This window comes from Lepus europaeus, chromosome 20 (assembly GCF_033115175.1).
Source record: "Lepus europaeus isolate LE1 chromosome 20, mLepTim1.pri, whole genome shotgun sequence".
Lineage (NCBI taxonomy): Eukaryota > Metazoa > Chordata > Mammalia > Lagomorpha > Leporidae > Lepus > Lepus europaeus.
In genome coordinates, this window is record NC_084846.1 from 26,390,333 (window position 1) to 26,408,647 (window position 18,315).

General features: G+C 47.5%; 1 protein-coding gene across 1 annotated transcript in view; it reads right to left on the minus strand.

Moving 5' to 3' along the window:
- RAPGEF5 (Rap guanine nucleotide exchange factor 5) overlaps positions 1-18,315 on the minus strand; it is a 249,155-nt gene that overhangs the window by 159,569 nt on the left and 71,271 nt on the right. Inside the window, exon 6 of the mRNA XM_062179032.1 lies at positions 17,984-18,050. Coding sequence (XP_062035016.1) covers positions 17,984-18,050 — 67 coding nt within the window. The remainder of the gene's footprint in view (positions 1-17,983; positions 18,051-18,315) is intronic.

Sequence of the window (18,315 nt, forward strand, 5' to 3'; positions counted from 1 at the left end):
TAAGATGGCAAAGACATTACATAGTGTTTATCCCAGAAAGATGCTGGTTTATATAGAAATTCTAGAAAAACTGAGACAGGTGTTCCTGGTTTGATCTCCATGAGTGTTCACTGCAAGCCTGCCCAGTTTACAGTAGCCATTTTGGACAACACGCCTCAGATAGGCTGGTGTCCTCACCTTCCAGGACAGGCGAAATGGGAAGAATTAATTTAAAAGCCAAAGTGGGAGCCAGCGCTGTGGCACAGCAGGTTAAGCCTCTGCCTGCGATGCTAACATATCACAGGAGAGCCAGTTCAAGGCCTGGCTGCTCCACTTCCAATCCAGCTCCCTGATAACACACCTGGGAAAGCAGCAAAGGATGGCCCAAGTACGTGGGCCCCTGTCACCCACATGAGAGACTCAGATGCATCTCTTGGCTCCTGCCTTTGACCTGGCGCAGCCCCGGGGCCGCTGCAGCCATTTGAGGACTGAACCAGAGGATGCACGATCTCTCTGTCTCTGTCTCTCTTTCTCTCTCTGAAATTCTGCCTTTCAAATAAATGTATTTTTTACAAAAAGCCAAAGTGCATTAAACCCCACTAATTTGTCCAAATTTTTTAGTGCTTGTATACTCTCTTGCTCTCACCACTTTGAATGCTTAAATGCTTCCATAAAAATCATTTCAAAGGGGAACGCAGACAAAGACAAGGGAAGGTTAAGCACAGCTACCTTCCACGACACCATGAGGATAGTCTTTGGGAACTGTCTGAGAAGAATACGACTTCCCTAGGGTGCCAGCCCTTTCCCCTCCAGGACACAATCTCCCAACATCGAGGTGTGTGTCCAGGTATCTGAGGGGTTTGCAGGACCCCGGGGCTGGAGGTGTGCAGCCTGGGAGTTTATCCAGCTGGACACATCACAGAAATGACACTTCAAAGGGAAGTGCCGGAGGTCAAGGTTAAAGTGCAGCCTTGCTGTTCAAATTACTCAATTTGGATTCCTCTGCTGGAAAGGGATCATGAGAGGCCCCTGGGACTGCATTCTCCGTGGCCAGTACGTCATCACCCCTTAAGAGGGTGGCTCACCCCACACAGCTGTCACTGCCACCCTTGCCCGGATGGGCGGCCACTAAGGAGCACCTGTGGCGATTTTGCTGCGTCGTGGATGCCTGGGGAGTCTCCCAGCGGTGAGAGCACCATCAGTCCCTCCCTCTGTTTGGGAGTTTGGGCTCCAGAAATGCTGGTGAACGGAGAGCCTAAAGTTACAGACCTGGCCACCGCAGCCATTTGGAGAGTGAACCAGTGGATGGAAGACCTCTCTGGGTCTCTCTCTCTCTCTCTCTCTAACTCTACCTTTCAAATAAATAAGCAAATGTTAAAAAAATATAGAAGGCAAGCAAGCTTCTTTTTTCATATAAAATACACAAGACTGTTCCCCTGCACGGCACTGCAGCCCTGAGCCTCTGGCGACAGCACAGGAGGCTGTGGCACAGCGTGGGACGCAGAGTGCTGTTCACACTTCTACCCCAGGAGAGAAGAGGGTTTTGACAACACCCCCAAAGGAGCTGATGGAGTAAAACGTCAGCCAGGAGAGAACCCATTACATGCTCCTACACCATTGCCACTCAGTGTATGTTTTCAAAGGTTTATTTATTTATTTAAAAGGCAGCGTTACCCAGAGAGAGGAAGGGAGAGGGAAGAGGGAGGGAGGGAGAGGGAAAGAGAGGGAGAGAGAGAGAGGAAGGGAGAGAGGGAGAGAGAGAAAGGAAGGGAGAGAGAGAGAGGGAGGGAGAGAGAGGGAGAGAGAGGGAGACAGAGGAAGGGAGGGAGAGAGGGAGGGAGGAAGAGGGGGAGGGAGAGGGAGGGATGGAGGGAGAGAGGGAGAGAGAGATTGATTGCTCATTTGCTGGTTCACTCCCAAATGGCCCCAAGTCTTTTAACGGACACTGCTGACTTCCCCACTGCATCTGCTTGTGCTGTGGATTATTTTTGTTTTTCTCTGACCTTACCTAAAACAGAACCTTCGCAGGTCAGGTGTGAGAAAGGCAGGGCCAAGAACCACGCTCTGATCCTGGCCATTGCTTTTTATCAAATGCAGATGCTAAGCTTCTTCATCTTGCAAGAAGAGGACCTTGGCTTTTGCTCTGGTAACTGCTCCCTACCGCGATGCCCACCTCCTTTGCTGAACCCTCCAGGGTCAGGCGACTTTCAGAACCCAAACTTTTACAGCTCAGAAAGTCACCCTTCCAGCACACATTCCCATAGCGAGGTCTGGGACAGACACCGGTCATCTGGCACAAGACGACTCCTGCAATGAAGCGCATGATTGTCCACACCAAACAGGACAAGGAAGGCTAGAAAACGCTTCAGGTTTGGCCAGCAAGGGTATGCCATCTGGGTTAGATTGCAAAGCTGCTGCTACTCGGAGCCTGTCTAAATGAGAATCTGGGTGGGGACGGGCTGGGGCAGCCAGGACTCAGGCAGTGTCGTTGCTGTTGTACGTCACCTATATGATGGCAGGCAGCTGTCGGGCTGAGAACCACTGCTCTATTCAACCGGACTCCGTATTTCAATTTTACAATGATTTCAACTGACCATCCATCTTTACTCTTTATTGTATTCTCCTCTAATTCAATTCATTTGTAAAGGAGCACGGCCTTCACTGTCTCAGACGCACACGCACACACACACACAGCCATAATTCAATCAAGCAATCGAATGATTAGATTAACTTCCCGTAGCAGTGGATGACAGACAGGACCTGCTGGAGTACGTGGAATATTGCAAGGCAGGCTTTGGAGAAGCTTCAATTTTAATTTAAAATATAGCTTATTCAATATGAAAAAAATCTATATAATTTAAGACAGATACATCAAAGGGTATGTTTGCCCTTGTGTCTATCCAAATAGAGGATGAGTAAGGGATTGATGAGACAGATCCCAAACTCCCGCCTCTCCCCTCTCACCCATCAGAGACACCGGTCAGACGCACGCTGACATGTTGTCAGCTTTCTGCCTTCAATAAACCAGCATGGCTGTTGACAGAATCACCTTGAAATTCAACACGAATCAGAGCCAGTCTTCCATCTTCTGCTCTAGCATTCTGTCTCCCTTCTTCCCTGGGTACTGCACCTGGGACTTCAGAGTAAAAACCCCAAAAGCTCACACAAGCTATTCTACATCAGAGCAAGGACGGGACAACAGGCAGTGTCAAATGGCCTAGCGGTTGATGCTGGTGAAGACGTCCATTTTCCCTGGGGCCGGCGCTGTGGCATAACAGGGAAAGCTATAGTGCTGGCATCCCATATGGGTGCCATATGGGATGCCAGCTCCTGTCTTGGCCACTGCACTTCCAATCCAGTTCCCTGCCAATGGCCTAGGAAAAGTAGTGGAAGATAGTTCAAGAGCTTGGGCCCCTGTCACCCACATGGGAAACTTCGATGAAGTGCCTGGCTCCTGGCTTTGGCCTGGTCCAGCCCTGGCCGTTGTGGACACTTGGGGAGTGAATCAATGGGTGGAAGATCTCTCTATGTACCTCTCTCTCCCTCTCTCTGTAGCTTGGACTTTCAAATAAATTGTTAAATCTTTAAAAGGAAAAAGATGTCCATTGTCCACACTGGAGTGCCTGGATTCAATATCCAGCCCAGCTCCTGAAGTAATTAGGGTACTGCTACCCAGGACTGAGTTCTAAGCTCCTGGCTTTGGCCTTGGCCAAGCCATGGTCCAGCCTTGGCTGTTGTGGGCATTTGGTGAGTAAACCAGTGGCCAAGAGCTTGCTTGTTTTCTCTCTCAAATTAAAAAAAAGAAGAAAAAAAAATTTTTTTTGACAGGCAGAGTGGACAGTGAGAGAGACAGAGAGAAAGGTCTTCCTTTTGTCATTGGTTCACTCTCCAATGGCCACCATGGCTGGCGCACTGTGCTGATCTGAAGCCAGGAGGCAGGTGCTTCTCCTGGTCTCCCATGCGGGTGCAGGGCCCAAGCACTTGGGCCATCCTCCACTGCCTTCCCGGGCCATAGCAGAGAGCTGGCATGGAAGAGGGGCAACCGGGACAGAATCCGGCACCCCAACTGGGACTAGAACCCAGTGTGCCAGCACCACAAGGCGGAGGATTAGCCTACTGAGCCACGGCGCCAGCCAAAAATTTTAAATAGAAGAAAAAAAATTAATAAAAAAACAAATAAAGTAAAGGAAGTTCATTTCATGAAGGTAAACTAATGTTGGCCAAAGTCTTAATAAACCAAAGGTAATCCTTACAAGCTATTGTTTTTTGTTCTTTCTCTTTCTTTCTTTTTTAAGATTTATTTATTTGAGAGGTAGATTTACAGAGAGACAAAGAGAGAGAGAGAAAGGTCTTCCATCCATTGGTTCACTCTCCAAATGGCCGCAATGGCTGGAACTGGGCTGATCTGAAGCCAGGAGCCAGGAGTTTCTTCTGGGTCTCCCATGTTGATGCAGGAGCCCAATGACTTGGGCCATCTTCTACTACTTTCTCAGGCCATAGCAGAGAGCTAGATTGGAAGAGGAGCAGCTGGGACTCGAACTGGCACCCATATGGGATGCCGGCACTGCAGGCCAGGGTGTTAACCCACGGTGCCACAGCACCAGCCCCTAATAGGAATTTTTTTAAAACATAGAGCTCATCCTCTCAATCTCCTAGACTAAATGGAAGAAGAAACATAACCCAATACTCTTCTTTGTTTTATTTCCAAATACGTTTAACTTTGGAATCACTACACACTCCTGAGCTCCCATGCACTTTCAGAAATCTAGAAGCAATAACAATGCTTCTTAACCAATGTACTTCGTACACAACACAGACTGAGCAGGGACGCTGGTTATTAGACTTTCCTCCTAGGAAGAATTATGCACGGGCTAAGGAACAATTTTCTTTGTTCCTCAGAGGCCTGTTTTCCTATTTCCAAGTTCATTATTGTGTTCTAAAGAGCTAATAGCACCACAGATCTGACACAGGGATAATCTTGTGATTATCTGTTACTGTCAACTAATAATTAGAAATTAAGAAAGTTATCTATCTGTCTATACCCTGCTGTTCTCCACCTAATACTTCATTTAACAGAGTTGTTTTCCCAGTCATTTCTGACAGCAGTCAAGGAAGTGTTAAACATGCTGGGATGATAAATACATGTGTGTTTACTCATTGTCTCAAGGAAATTAGGGACATTTGCAACATCTCTTAGATAGGCTATTTTACTGAATACATACATATGCTCATCAGCTACATTATAACTGAGATAATGGGTGACCATTTAAAGGCTGACACGTGTAGAAGTGACCTGAAACTAACAAAACAAACTGGAATAAAGTCCTACATTTAGGTTTAAAAACTGTTATTTAAGCTTGCTACACGTACAATGAATCCGACAGGGGTCTGCCATGGAAAGAACTGATAGGTGATGACATGAGTTAACTGTGGGGGGCAACGAGGGGACAGTCACCTCCCCATGGCTGGACCTGAGGGACACAACAGACCATGTGCCTGCCCTCCCTGCTCACTGTGGGCTCAGGCGCCTGGACACTGTGGCACAGTCACCTCCTGCTGCTCATCTCCTCTTGATAGCAAGAGGAGCTGTAGGCACAACACCACCATGAACTTCACATATTTGCAAGGTACAAGGTGAAATTCAGCCCAATGGAGAGGCAAAACACGGGTCTGAGCCCAACCTGAGAATTTCCAAGCAGCCAGAGCTCTCTGGAGTGGCAATGGTGCACCGGCTGAGCGTCAGCAGAACGTGGTGCACACAGGACGGCCAGCAGCAGAAGCACCTCGTTCCAGGACTTGTTCAAGGTTTGCTTCACAAACGCCTCCCTCTCAAATCACCCCACTGGCAAATCAGCACAAAGCCGTTCACGCCACCTGGGGATGGTGACCTCTGTCCATCCGCAGTGGAACAGTCAGTGATGTTAAGCCCATCGAATCCACCAGAGAGAGAGAGAGAGAGAGAGAGAGAGAGAGAGGGAGGGAGGGAGGGAGGGAGAGAGGTGCCAATCCAAACAGATGAAAAATTACTGTGGGAAGTCATTTTCTGTTGTGGAAACCTCACGAATTTCATAGTAGAAAGAACAGGAGAAGCTACAAATGTTTGAAGGAATCTGACGAGGGCAAGCTGATGACACTAACATCTCCAAAGGTCAGGCACATGCCGTCTCCTGCAGGTTTCAGAGCCGCCCTCACAGCCTCTGACAAAGCCCCAAACCAAAGCCCCAGCTGCCAATCAAGAGGCATTTCCTGATGAAGAAAATGTTCACGTACGTGAAACGGATTCTAACAAAACAGGTGGCCATTCCGATTTCTACAGTAACACTGAAACAAAACGTTCATCATGCTTACATTCTCACATTTTTAATTTTTATGTCTCAAATTACTTTTCTTCCATTTTCTGGCAAGCCTAATTTTTCAACATGTATAATGCGGCTAATGATTCTTCAATGAATTCACCGAGTCTATTTAATAAAGAAGCTTCAAGGTCATGACATAATTTGCGAACTCAAGCCGTATGATGCCTTTTATGCAGCAATTTTCTCGTTTGCCTGAGAAATGTCTTCTCTCAACCCTTATCCTTTTTGGAGGCAGGAATATAAACTGAAGCAGCAGCAGTATAACTGCACCACTCACCAAGTCCCACACAAACAGAGATGGAAGACTACGGAACTTGTAGGGATGTTGCACTGGAAATACACTAAGACAAACCTAGATCAAAGATGCTCTTTTTTCCTTTAAGATTTATGTATTTATTTGAAAGGGAGTTACAGAGAGCAAGAGAGCGAGAGAGAGTGAGAGAATTTCCAACCACTGTTTTATTCTCTAAATGGCCACAACAGCCAGGGCTGGGCCAGGCTGAAGCCAGGAGGTAGGAGTTCCATCTGGGTCTCCCATGTGGACGGCAGGTGCCCAAGGACTTGGGCCATCTTCTGCTGCTTTCTGAGGCTCTTTAGCAGGGAGCTGGATTGGAAGTGGAACAGCCAGGACTTGAAACAGTGCTCAAATGGGATGCCAGCATCACAGGAGGTAACTTAACCAGCTGAGCCACAATGCAGACCCCAACTAAAAACCTTTCCAAGTAAAATGTTTATAAGAATTGTGAGCACGTGTGAGCTTCCTGGAAGAACAAAATTCAGAACTCAAGATCCAAATACTCGTGTCGAAGAGATTTCACAAATAAGACCAGTGTAAGCAAATAACGAAGGATAGAATTAAAAGGGAGAGAATGATCCTGCGGGGGAAGCAGGACACACAGCAGACTCATAGAATGGCAAACGCCCAAAACAGCACTCCTGCCTCAGAATCAACCCTTGGGACATTCGGATCTGGCTAAAAGGTCCATGAGAGTCTCACAAGCATGGAAAGCCATGACATGGTGGCAAAAAACAATCTAAATGAAAGATCCTGGTGAACAAGACCCCAGCAGAAGGAACAGGCCATCAAGGAGAGAGGCGCCTTTCTCTGAAGGGAGGAAGGAACCTCCACTGTGATACTGCCTTGACTAAACAAGTTCAGAGTCAGTGAACTCAAGGAGCTTCCATAGCCTACACAGCACATAGCAAGAGTCTTGGGTGATTGCTGACGTCATAAATAAGAGTGCCAATTGTTAAATCAACAACGGGAGTCACTGGGTACATGCTCCCCACGTAGGATCTCTGTCCTTAATGTGTTTTACTATGAGACTTAAAAACACTACTAGTCGAACAATACCCTATACCTTGTGCGGTTGTGTGAGTGCAGCCTGTTGAAATCCTTGCTTAGTATATACTAAGTTGATCTTCAGTATATGAAAGTAATTGAAAATGAAACTCAATGAAGGGCGGGATGGGAGAGGAAGTGGGAGAGGGGAGGGCCATGGGAGGGAGGGAGGTTGGGGGGGCACAACAATACAAAGTTGCACTTTGTAAATGCACATTTATTAAATAAATTTATTAAATAAATAACATTTATTAAATAAATTTATTAAATAAATAACTATATAACAAACAAAAAAAGAAAAAAAAGAACTTAACACTTTACCCTTTTAGTATTTTTTATGTTCTACTTAAAACTATTGGTTGAACTCTGTAATTAATACACAATTATTCTTAGGTGTTTAATTAATGCTATAACTAGTGTTCAAATAGTATTTTACATTTTGTGTTTCTGCGTGGGTGCAAACTGTTGAAATCTTTACTTCGTATATGCTAAATTGATCTTCTGTATATAAAGCTAATTGAAAATTTAAAAAAAAAAGATCCAAATACTCTAAAACAGGGGTAGGAGAACCTTCTAATTAAGCTGAGCAGCGGAATGCAATGGAGGAAGGGACACACCCAGACCGCAGCTGCTTAAATACTCACATTCGCAGCGTTCAAGCCTCTGCTTCCCACCACAATCAGATACTTCTTGACAATGAGTGTGGACACTACTTATTCTACCCACCCAGGCCACCGTGGGACAACGAGCACTCAAATGTTTTATCCTTAAGCAAGGAACAATGCTTCCAAGGGCTTCCAGCTTCAGAGCTTACTTTAAAAGTTAGCTCAGGGCCGGCACCGTGGCTCACTAGGCTAATCCTCCGCCTGCGGCGCCAGCACCCCAGGGTTCTAGTCCCGGTGGGGTGCCAGATTCTGTCGTGGTTGCTCCTCTTCCAGGCCAGCTCTCTGCTGTGGCCCAGGAGGGCAGTGGAGGATGGCCCCAGTGCTTGGGCCCTGCACCCGCATAGGAGACCAGGAGATGCACCTGCCTCCTGGCTTCGGATCAGCGCAGCGCGCCAGTCTCAGCAGCCATTTTGGGGGGTGAACCAACGGAAAAAGGAAGACCTTTCTCTCTGTCTCTCTCTCTCTCACTGTCTAACTCTGCCTGTCAAAAAAAAAAAAAAAAGTTAACTTAGAGTTCCACAGAATTCTGAAGCTTCTTGTAACCGTACAGAAGTGGACTTCAGCTTTACAAAATCACCTCAGTCGATTTAACTAGCTGTGGCTCGGCAGCTCGCGATGTGTAAGAGGTAGCTGCCGTCTTGGGATGAAGGGCTCACGCAGACTCCACAAGAGACGTGTATTCACTTGTGTCTCCGCCATAGCAAATCACTACCCACTAAACAGCACACAGTGACAGCCACGTGTGTTCCCACATCGCTGCAGGCCGGAAGCTCAGGCACAGCACGGCGTGAAGGGTTCTCTGCTCCACAGACTCACGCGGCACAAACCAAGATATCTGTGGCTGCATTCCTCGCGGGAGGCACGGAGGGATGATGCACTTCGGACTGCCGGCAGAACGCGGCCCTTGCATCTGTAGGATGACGCACCTGCTCCTGGCTGCACGCCCCCTGGCAGCCACCCCTGGCTCTGGGAGGCCCCGGTCTGGTGCTTGCACCTGGGCTGCTCCATGTGGGAGCCAGCCATGGCATGCTGGATTCTTCCCAGGCTTAGGCTCTCTTTCGCCTTCGCCTCTGCCAGTTACCCTGGACTTTCACAAGCTCATGGGATTAGACTGGGTCAGTGCAGACAATCCATAGGGTGTTGCCTTAGTCGTATCTGCACAGTCCATCTGTTTACGGGGTGTAGGATTCACAGGTGCCACGGAGCCGGTTCACCTGTGGGGGACCCATCACAGAATGGCAACACAGATCCTCACGGCCATGCTGGGTTAATGGTAACTAGTTCTGGAACATGACCAACCTGCTTAGCCTTCACCAGATTACCCCAATCTCTGACTTTCCCTGCTACTCCCACTTCTAGCCAATATCCCCAAATTCACCTCAAGTCCAAGCCACTTGTGCACCTCTATTTCCAGCTTTGGAGCTTCCCAACCCTTACAAATCTACCCAGAACACCCTTTTCTTTCCCTTATCTAGACAACCTGCACAGAGCTAACCACATAGAACTTCTAATTCATCTTTTATCTGATCAACACCATAAAATATGCATGGTATGAAGAATGTATTACAATTTATACTTATATTAATTTTTCAGCAAAATCACTTGTTTGCTGTTTTCTTGGGCTATTTACTTTTACTTATGCATGCTTTATATGAATTCTATGCACCTATATAATAAAAACACATATACACAAACATACACATCACTTTCTTCTCATTCCTAAGGCATTCGCTCAACTAACTTGAATATAGTTCCATACATTCTTTCTGAATATGTTTAAATAGATGTCCTCCACTGGACTTGTTTCAGTAGGCAAAACACCATTTGCCAAGAAAACACCATTTACCATGGACTGGTAAATGTGCTTACCACAACCAAATTCTCAGAGCTACGGCAACATTAGCTCACCACGTCATGTGGGTAGGCTCAGAAAGTTTCACTGGAAACAGAGGATGACTTGGCAATTATAAATTTGTGTGTGTGCACCTGCATTTTACAGTACTGGGGCATAAGCATTTTGATGTGCAATAGATACAGAATATATCAGCATTTTTTACTGACAAGAGATAGAAATATACACTGCAGTGATCCACGCAGGCATGGGCAGTCACAAGTTTGGAAGATTCTACAATGAGATCTTACCTAAAGGAAATGCAAGGAACATTAGCCAGCTCTCCACCAGTCCCAGAGACCCACAGCCAACAGCCCAGTGTCCTATGAACACTCTAGTTGAAGGAAGGTAGCACTGAGGCACATGGAAGGAAGGCAGTTATAAGCCCAGTAGCTCCATATTAACACCAGAAACAAGCCATTCTATAGAAGGACTGAGCCATAATGCCACGGGTGCATTTTAGAAAAACTGTATTCCTTTAAGAGCCAGGCAGACAGCCTTGCATCTGTTGATTTACTCCCCAGATGTCCACCACAGTTGGGGCAGAGGTTGAAGCTACAGTCAGGAACACAATCCAGGTCCCTCACAAGGCTGGCAGGACCCTATTACCCGAGCCATGCCCTGCTGTCTCCCAGGGTGCACCTTAGCAAGCAGCTGGAGTTGGGAGCCAGAGCTGAGAACTGAACACGAGTACTCTGGCGTGGGATGCAGGTGTCTTAACACCTGGGACAAAGTCTCCCTCTCTTATTCGGTGCATTTTTAGTGCTCCTTGAAACTAGATTTGTCTCTGTGGGCATCACCCAATGCCTTTCTCTAAACTCAATCTACCTGACCCCTCCCCAAATCACACAGTAGCTCTTAAGTGACTGGAAGAGCTGGAGCCAGAGGAAGGATTCCCAAAGGAATGTTATGTTCCACACAGATAATACATACAAGGTAACAGGACGTTCCTCCTCCCGTGGCTGCCAGACAGGGGGTTAGTCATTCGCTGGGGGAGGAACTCCCGTTCCCACAGTCTCTGCACAGACAAGCCCGCTCAGGTCTCCGAGAGGCGGAGAGAAGGGGGATTAAACGCCATCTCCCATTCCCAGAAAGGATGGGGCAAGTGGCCAGGAAAAAGCACGAGTGGAAACTAGTGTTTGTGTCTTTAAAAACCATATTTAAACGTGGTAAAGTAACTTCCCACTTGATTGTGCTCATCATGTACTCAACGTGATGGACTCTCCCCACTTTCACTAACCTAGGATTACTTCCAGATCCTACCACCTTGGCAAATGATCCCTTAGAGAAATCTCTGGGAGTCTTTTTCAAGAGTCACCAAACCTCAAATCCCATGAGCTCTGCCTCCTGAACCAGTACCAATTTCAAAATTTCTAATCCAAGAAAAAAAAAAAGCTATCACTGTTCACCGTCAGATACTGCTATTCACAAAGGAATCCTCCAATGTACAAAGCCCAAACTGTAGCATCAGCAAGGAAGACAAAACAAAGGGATCCTAGCCACTTCCCATCCTAGACAGAGAAGAGGTGTACACAGAGTCCTGTGAGAGACGCACCTTAGCGAAAATCATGGAAATTCCAGGTGAAAGAGGAGACGTGGTCAACTCTTCAAAGAGTTTCAAATGAGCAAGAGGAAAATCAGAAGACAGGCAATACCGGAGAAGTGGGACAGCTGAGAGGCAAGAAATCGTGGAAAGTTCGGTGTCACGCTTTGGTGACACAGGACAATCGGTTGCTTGTTAAGACCTGTGTCCTTGTGGCTCTGCATCAAGTGTTACCCAAGAGAACTCTAGGGAAAGAACGCACGAGAGAAGACGCGCACGGAATCCCAAGTCCAGGGCAGGCCTTGGTTAATGAGAGCAACGCGGGCTCAGTTTTGTCTGGAATGTAGGGGTCATGTGGGAATAGGAGTAAGAGAGAAGATGCTGGCAAGTTGAGAGAAGAAGCCTGCGGGTGACATGAACCTGATGGACCCTGAACAGGGACAACGCTTTTGTGATAACACTGACAGCACCTCCTTTCCCAGACAGGTGCAGACAGAAACTCCATGGCAGGTCCCCTGCTCTGCAACCCTTGCCACCTGAAGTCCCATACCTTCTCCCAGGGCTGTCTTCGCTAAGCTGGGCTCGACTGGCCTGAGCGGGTGTACCCACCAGTATTCCTCGGAGGAACTGCGATTTGTACCTGAACTGCGATTTGTACCTTTGGGAGGAATTCAGAAAACACCGCTCAAGGCATCCAAGAGCGAGGTTCTACATGAAAGCGGGATGAAACGGGTGAAAATGAATGAAAATGTCCAACGGCGCCGGCTCGGATGAGGAATGAGGGTGGGAGGTGCATGGTTATATGGTCCACGAGTATTAGACGCTGTTCTCAATCCCACTGATCTCTCAAAGTTTTTTTTAAGTTTGGTTTTTAAATTCAAATCATTCCTCAAAACACGGTCAGGAGAGGCTGGCATTTCGTCTAGTGGTTAGGACAGCAATGAAGAAGCCGGCATCCCAGACTAGACTACCTGAGTCTGATCCCCTCCTCTGGCTCCTGACTCCAGCTTCCTACCAGTGTAGACTCTGGGAGGCAGTGGTGATGGCTCAAGTGAGTGGGTGCCTGCCATCGGCATGGGAGACCTGGACTGAGTTCCCAGCTCTCAGCTCCAGCTTGGCCCAGCCCTGGCTGTTTGCAGGAATTGGGGACTGAACAAGTAGCTGTGAGTTTTCTGTATCTGTCCGTCCACCTGTCTAACAGTCTCTTTCTGTCTCCAAAAAAAAAAAGTGATATGGCTATAAATTCACTGCCCCCTGCCGGCACCACCACACCAGTCTGTTCTAGATCCTCGGATTCTCTTCTCTTTTCACATCGGCACTGACTTCGCTGGACCAAGCAGCCCAAGGACGTACCACAGGCCCCCTGTCCCTTCCTAAGTGCCCCTCATGTAACGATCCAATCAAACAGGCAACCAACATAGGCAATTCCCAACTCAGAGTAACTGAGATCACATTGGGAGATTGTGAACAAAAATTGCAAAACTGGCATCCAGCCCAGACAAAATGCTCCTATTTTTCACGCCTCAATTTCCAGCATGAAAACTCAGCTTAAAGAAATGACATAACCCAGTCAGTACTGCTTTGCATGCAGACTTTCAGTAAAGTGGAGCCAGAAGTCCCAAACCAGGCCCTGGCTCCTCTTTATAGATGTCAGTGGCTTCGGTTCCTGTCCTTGGGCCGTTCCCAAGTCCCTCTCGGGTCTTTGCTGTGCCTCCAGAGTTTTTGCTTATCTCCTTAATTTACAGTGTAACTTAACATATAAAAGTTACCAATTCTGAGTGCTCTATTGGTCACAAACACTGGAAAAATCCATTTAAAAAAATGAAATACTCTTGTACAACTGGTTAGTGCATGTAGCTGTTAACAAAAGGCTAGAGGCTCAAATTTCCCAGGAACACGTGCCTTGGGACCAATTTCTTTATAATACAGCAAAATAAAATAGAAGGACGTGTGGAACTTCCAGGGTTGGAGCTGGCAGGCTGGGCCACTCGAAGGCCCTCCTGAGCCTAGAGATCCAACTGCATGGACAGAGACTGATAATCAATGAAATAGGGATCTTCAAGTTAACAAAATCTACAGAGCCACCAGAGACTAGAAAGGAGAAGCAGGTGCTAAGATGGAGACAGCGACTGGCAGTTTTTAGATGATCCCCCACCCCGCCCCATGCATTTGCACAGGCTGTATGTAGTGGCAAAGGCCTGGCATCGCACGTCCTGTCCACTGAGGCTGCAAATTTCTCACGGGGCTTCCCATGTCAGACACTGGGGAGGGTGCTCTGTCCTGAAGACCACTTGAAACATGGCAGGAACATCTTAATCCTTTTTGCTCCTTCAAAGTTAACAACCTTCAAGCTGACTGCATTAAGAAGACATTTTTATTTTTACACAGGCGTGTCCCTTTACAAACAAAACCCTGCTTTCATTTTCTTCCCAAGTACAATTGCAGGTATTATTTGTTGAGATGTCAAACCCCTTCCCCCTGATGAAACTACAAGGGTACTAGGAAACATACTACGGGAGTTAAAGTCATGAGGATATTTTAAAAGACAGTTACACACAAAGATCCCGAGGTTGAGCTACACCGGTGAGGGCTGCACTGCTGGGAACCACTGGCGCCTCCCCAGTGCCCCTACACAGAGCCCTGGAAGTCCATTAGCAACTCCACACCACAGATCACCTCTGCTCTCCTTAATCACGCTCAGGGGCACGGTGATGAGACCTGGTGAGTGAGCTTAAGAGGCGTGTACGTATCTTCCTTCCTGCATGGCGCCAGCACCCAGATAACCGGTACAGCATCGCCAGCAGGAACGGCCACATTTGCAGAGAGAAATGGAAATGAGCGTCCTTTCACAAATGATCTTTAGAACACGGAGGGGCCTTACAGACTGTCTAGGCCAGCCACTCAACTTGGCCACGGTCACACGGTTGGTTGGAAGGAAGAAGACGTAAGCTTAGCACAGGGATGTTTTCATGGTCCTGGGCCAGTTCACCAGCAGTGGCAAAGAGGAGGATTTCTCTCCTGGTCTCTTCACTCCTTAATGCCACTCCAGCATCTTGCTTGGGGAATTTTCCAGCAAGATCACCTCACCGAGGTCTATATCGCTGCCCATGCCTTCCATCTCAGAGGCTCTCCAGACGCTGAGTTTCACAGGAGCCCGTTCGGTTACCTGCACGTCCCCTCATTGCGCTCTCAGCGCGCTTCTGCCCTCTTACCGAGGGGGTCCCGAGACCCGGCCGTCTGTTCTGCTCTTGCACCTGCAGCCTCTCTCTGGCTGGTTCCCAGAACTTTCACCTTAACTCCAGGAGCACCAGATGCTGGTCTCCAGGTGTGTCCTGAATCCTTTCATGTTTTTATCCTCTCAAAATCAGTATGCTTCCCCCCACCACTAAAAACGTCACCTAGGCCGGCGCCGTGGCTCGATAGGCTGATCCTCCGCCTTGCGGTGCCGGCACACCGGGTTCTAGTCCCAGTCGGGGCACCGATCCTATCCCGGTTGCCCCTCTTCCAGGCCAGCTCTCTGCTATGGCCCGGGAAGGCAGTGGAGGATGGCCCAAGTCCTTGGGCCCTGCATCCCATGGGAGACCAGGAGAAGCACCTGGCTCCTGCCATCGGATCAGCGCGGTGTGCCGGCCACAGCGCGCCTACCGCGGCGGCCATTGGAGGGTGAACCAACGGCAAAAAGGAAGACCTTTCTCTCTATCTCTCTCTCTCACTGTCCACTCTGCCTGTCAAAAATTAAAAAAAAAAAAAAAAAAAAGAAAACATCACCTAAATTTCCACATGTTACCCAACTTCCTGGGTAACTCCGTCTCCACTCATGAAAGTTCCAGAACTTCAGTTATCTGACTCCTCCTCTATTCCTACCCACTCATGCTGGCTTTTAAAAAATTTTGAGGGATCGGTGCTGTGGCATAGTGGATAAAGATGCAAACTGCCACATGGGCATCCCTTATGAGCACTGGTTCAAGTCCCAGCTGCTCCACATCTGATCCAGCTGCCTGCTAATGCACCTGGGAAAGCAGTAGAAGATGGCCCAAGTGCTTGGGCCCTTGCACCTACATGGGAGTAGGTGCAGGAATGAAGCTCCTGGCTCCTAGCTTTCATCTGGCCCAGCCCTGGCTATTGCAGCCATTTGGGGGAGTGAACCAGCGTATGAAAGATATCTCTCTCTGTCTCTGTCTCTCACTCTTTGTAACTCTGCTTTTCAAATAAATAAAATAAATCTTTAAGAAAAAATATTTTGGATTCCTTTTTGAACTCAACTTTCTTTTGGTCCTGAGAAAATCCAAGTTTTCATCAGCCCCCAATTTACTACCCCACCTCTGGTTCCTATTCTTTCTTAAACATCTGCCTTGGGGCTTGTGCTGTGGTGTAGCAGGTAAAGCCACCACCTGCAGTGCCGGCATCCCATATGGGCACTGGTTCAAGTCCCAGCTGCTCCACTTCCAACCCAGCTCTCTGCTATGGCCTGGGAAAGCAGAAGATGGCCCAAGCCCTTGGGCCCCTGCACCTGCATAGGAGACCTGGAAGAAGCTCCTGGCTCCTGGCTTCAGATCAGCACAGCTCTGGCAGCTGCAGTCAACTGGGAAAGTAAACCAGTGGATGGAAGACCTCTCTCTCTCCCTCACCCTCTCCTTCTCTCTGTGTAACTGACTTTCAAATAAACAAATAAAATCTTTAAACCATCTGCCTCATCACATCAATATGCTGCCCAAAAGGACCTTGATTTTTCTAAACTAGGACATTCTTCTCTAACCAGTGATGTGTACTATCTTGTACTTTCTCGTTCCTACACCTGCCCCTAATAAATCCCACAGCACGAACACACATCCAGTTCAGATCCTGACTACCTTTCATGGGCGGTTCAAGTCCAGTCTCTTTAAGGAAGCTTCCTGTTGCTGTTCTTGAATTTATTAGCTATAAAACCACTGTTTCTGGTGCTCAATTTCCAACTCCTTTAAATACTAACTTTCTAAATATATCTGTCTAGTCTTCTTAGTATGGCTGCAGGAAGCAAATCTGAGTTGTTTTTGTCGCTTCTGAAACTAACCCAGTTACATTATATTACATTCTGAAAAAATAAGGCAAGGTGGTTAAGACAACGTGATTAGGAGATGGAAAATTATGAGTTCACAATCTGGCTTTGTTCTTTTCTGGCTGGGTGACCTTAGGCAAGTTACTTGCTCTCTACAAGATCCTGTGTGAGTAAAATAGAGATAATGCCACCCACTAAGGAGGGGTGATGAGCAGTCTAACCAAGGTGTGTGTACGTGGCTGTTCGTGCTCACACAGGGTAAAACACAGGCTCTTGCCTACAGTGAGTGCTTTTCAAACAGATGGCTTTTATGATTTGGCACACAACAGAAATTCCTCTCTGATCAATATTTTAAACTACAAATATCACACAGAACATTGTTCATAACATGCTGTCAGGAATCCATTTGATGTGAAGTCTGACACCATGGACCATTCTATTGAGGCAAGAACTCCTTTTTATAAGCTACATTCCCAAAGAACAGGAAAGACAAGTTTCAATCCTGAAACTGTGCCCAGCTGACCAGACCTAGTGCAGATCAGCTCCATCCACACACGGAACCCAACCACGTGTGACTTTCAGCCATGACTCTTATAATAATGGAACTAAAGCAGAGCTAAGCAAGCTCAGGGAAGGCTTAGAATGTTCCCAGACAGCCAAGCCAATGGACTGCAATTTGGTGACGTGGGAGTGTTAGTTTGTCCAAAGCTGGAACTCAGGGGTTTGCTGCTATAGCCTGATTTGCTATAAAGAGAGGCAGGAACTTTCCTTCAACCAACAAGAACAAGGCTGATGGGCGGCTTTAAAAAAACACAATGAAAATGGTGCAATGCCCCATTAACAATTAACATTCTGGCCCTTTGCTGACCGAGGAGATTCTTTTTTTTTTCCCCTTTCCTCTAATCAAGCAGTCTTTTCTCCACTGTCTAGCCAGTCCCAGGTTTTCCAGGTTAAATCACATTGTATTTACAAAATCAGATCCAATGCCTCCTTGAAGGTTACAGGAACTTTCCACCAGCACTAACCACGATGTCCCAAAGCAGGTGCATCAGAGCCCAGAAAGGCAAAGCCATCATAGGGCGATCTCTCTACACCACTCCCCAGACTGCTTGCTAGTTCAAGACCCCAGTCTCATTACTGTGCACACCTAGGCGGGGGATAGCAGGTCTTACCGCAGACGTTAGGCGAGCGAGAATCTCATCGCTGCTTTCTTCGGGGTCTTCCATTTTCTGATGAGACCTTGGAAAACCAAAGAAAAAATGATTTTTAAGCTTTGGTTGCTCGGGTTCTCTACTAACTTATGGGGAACAGCGCACAAATAATGGCACTGCTGTTGTTATGTTGTTGAAAGCACCCATGCAGATAGGGTTGTGTCGGCGAAGCCCTGCAGACACAAACCCATTGCAACCCAAATGTTCCTTCAAAACCAATCAGTAAGGACCTCTTTACAATGCGCCTGTTGGATCCTGAGGCTCAGGAATTGTTCTCCAGAGGGTATCATAGA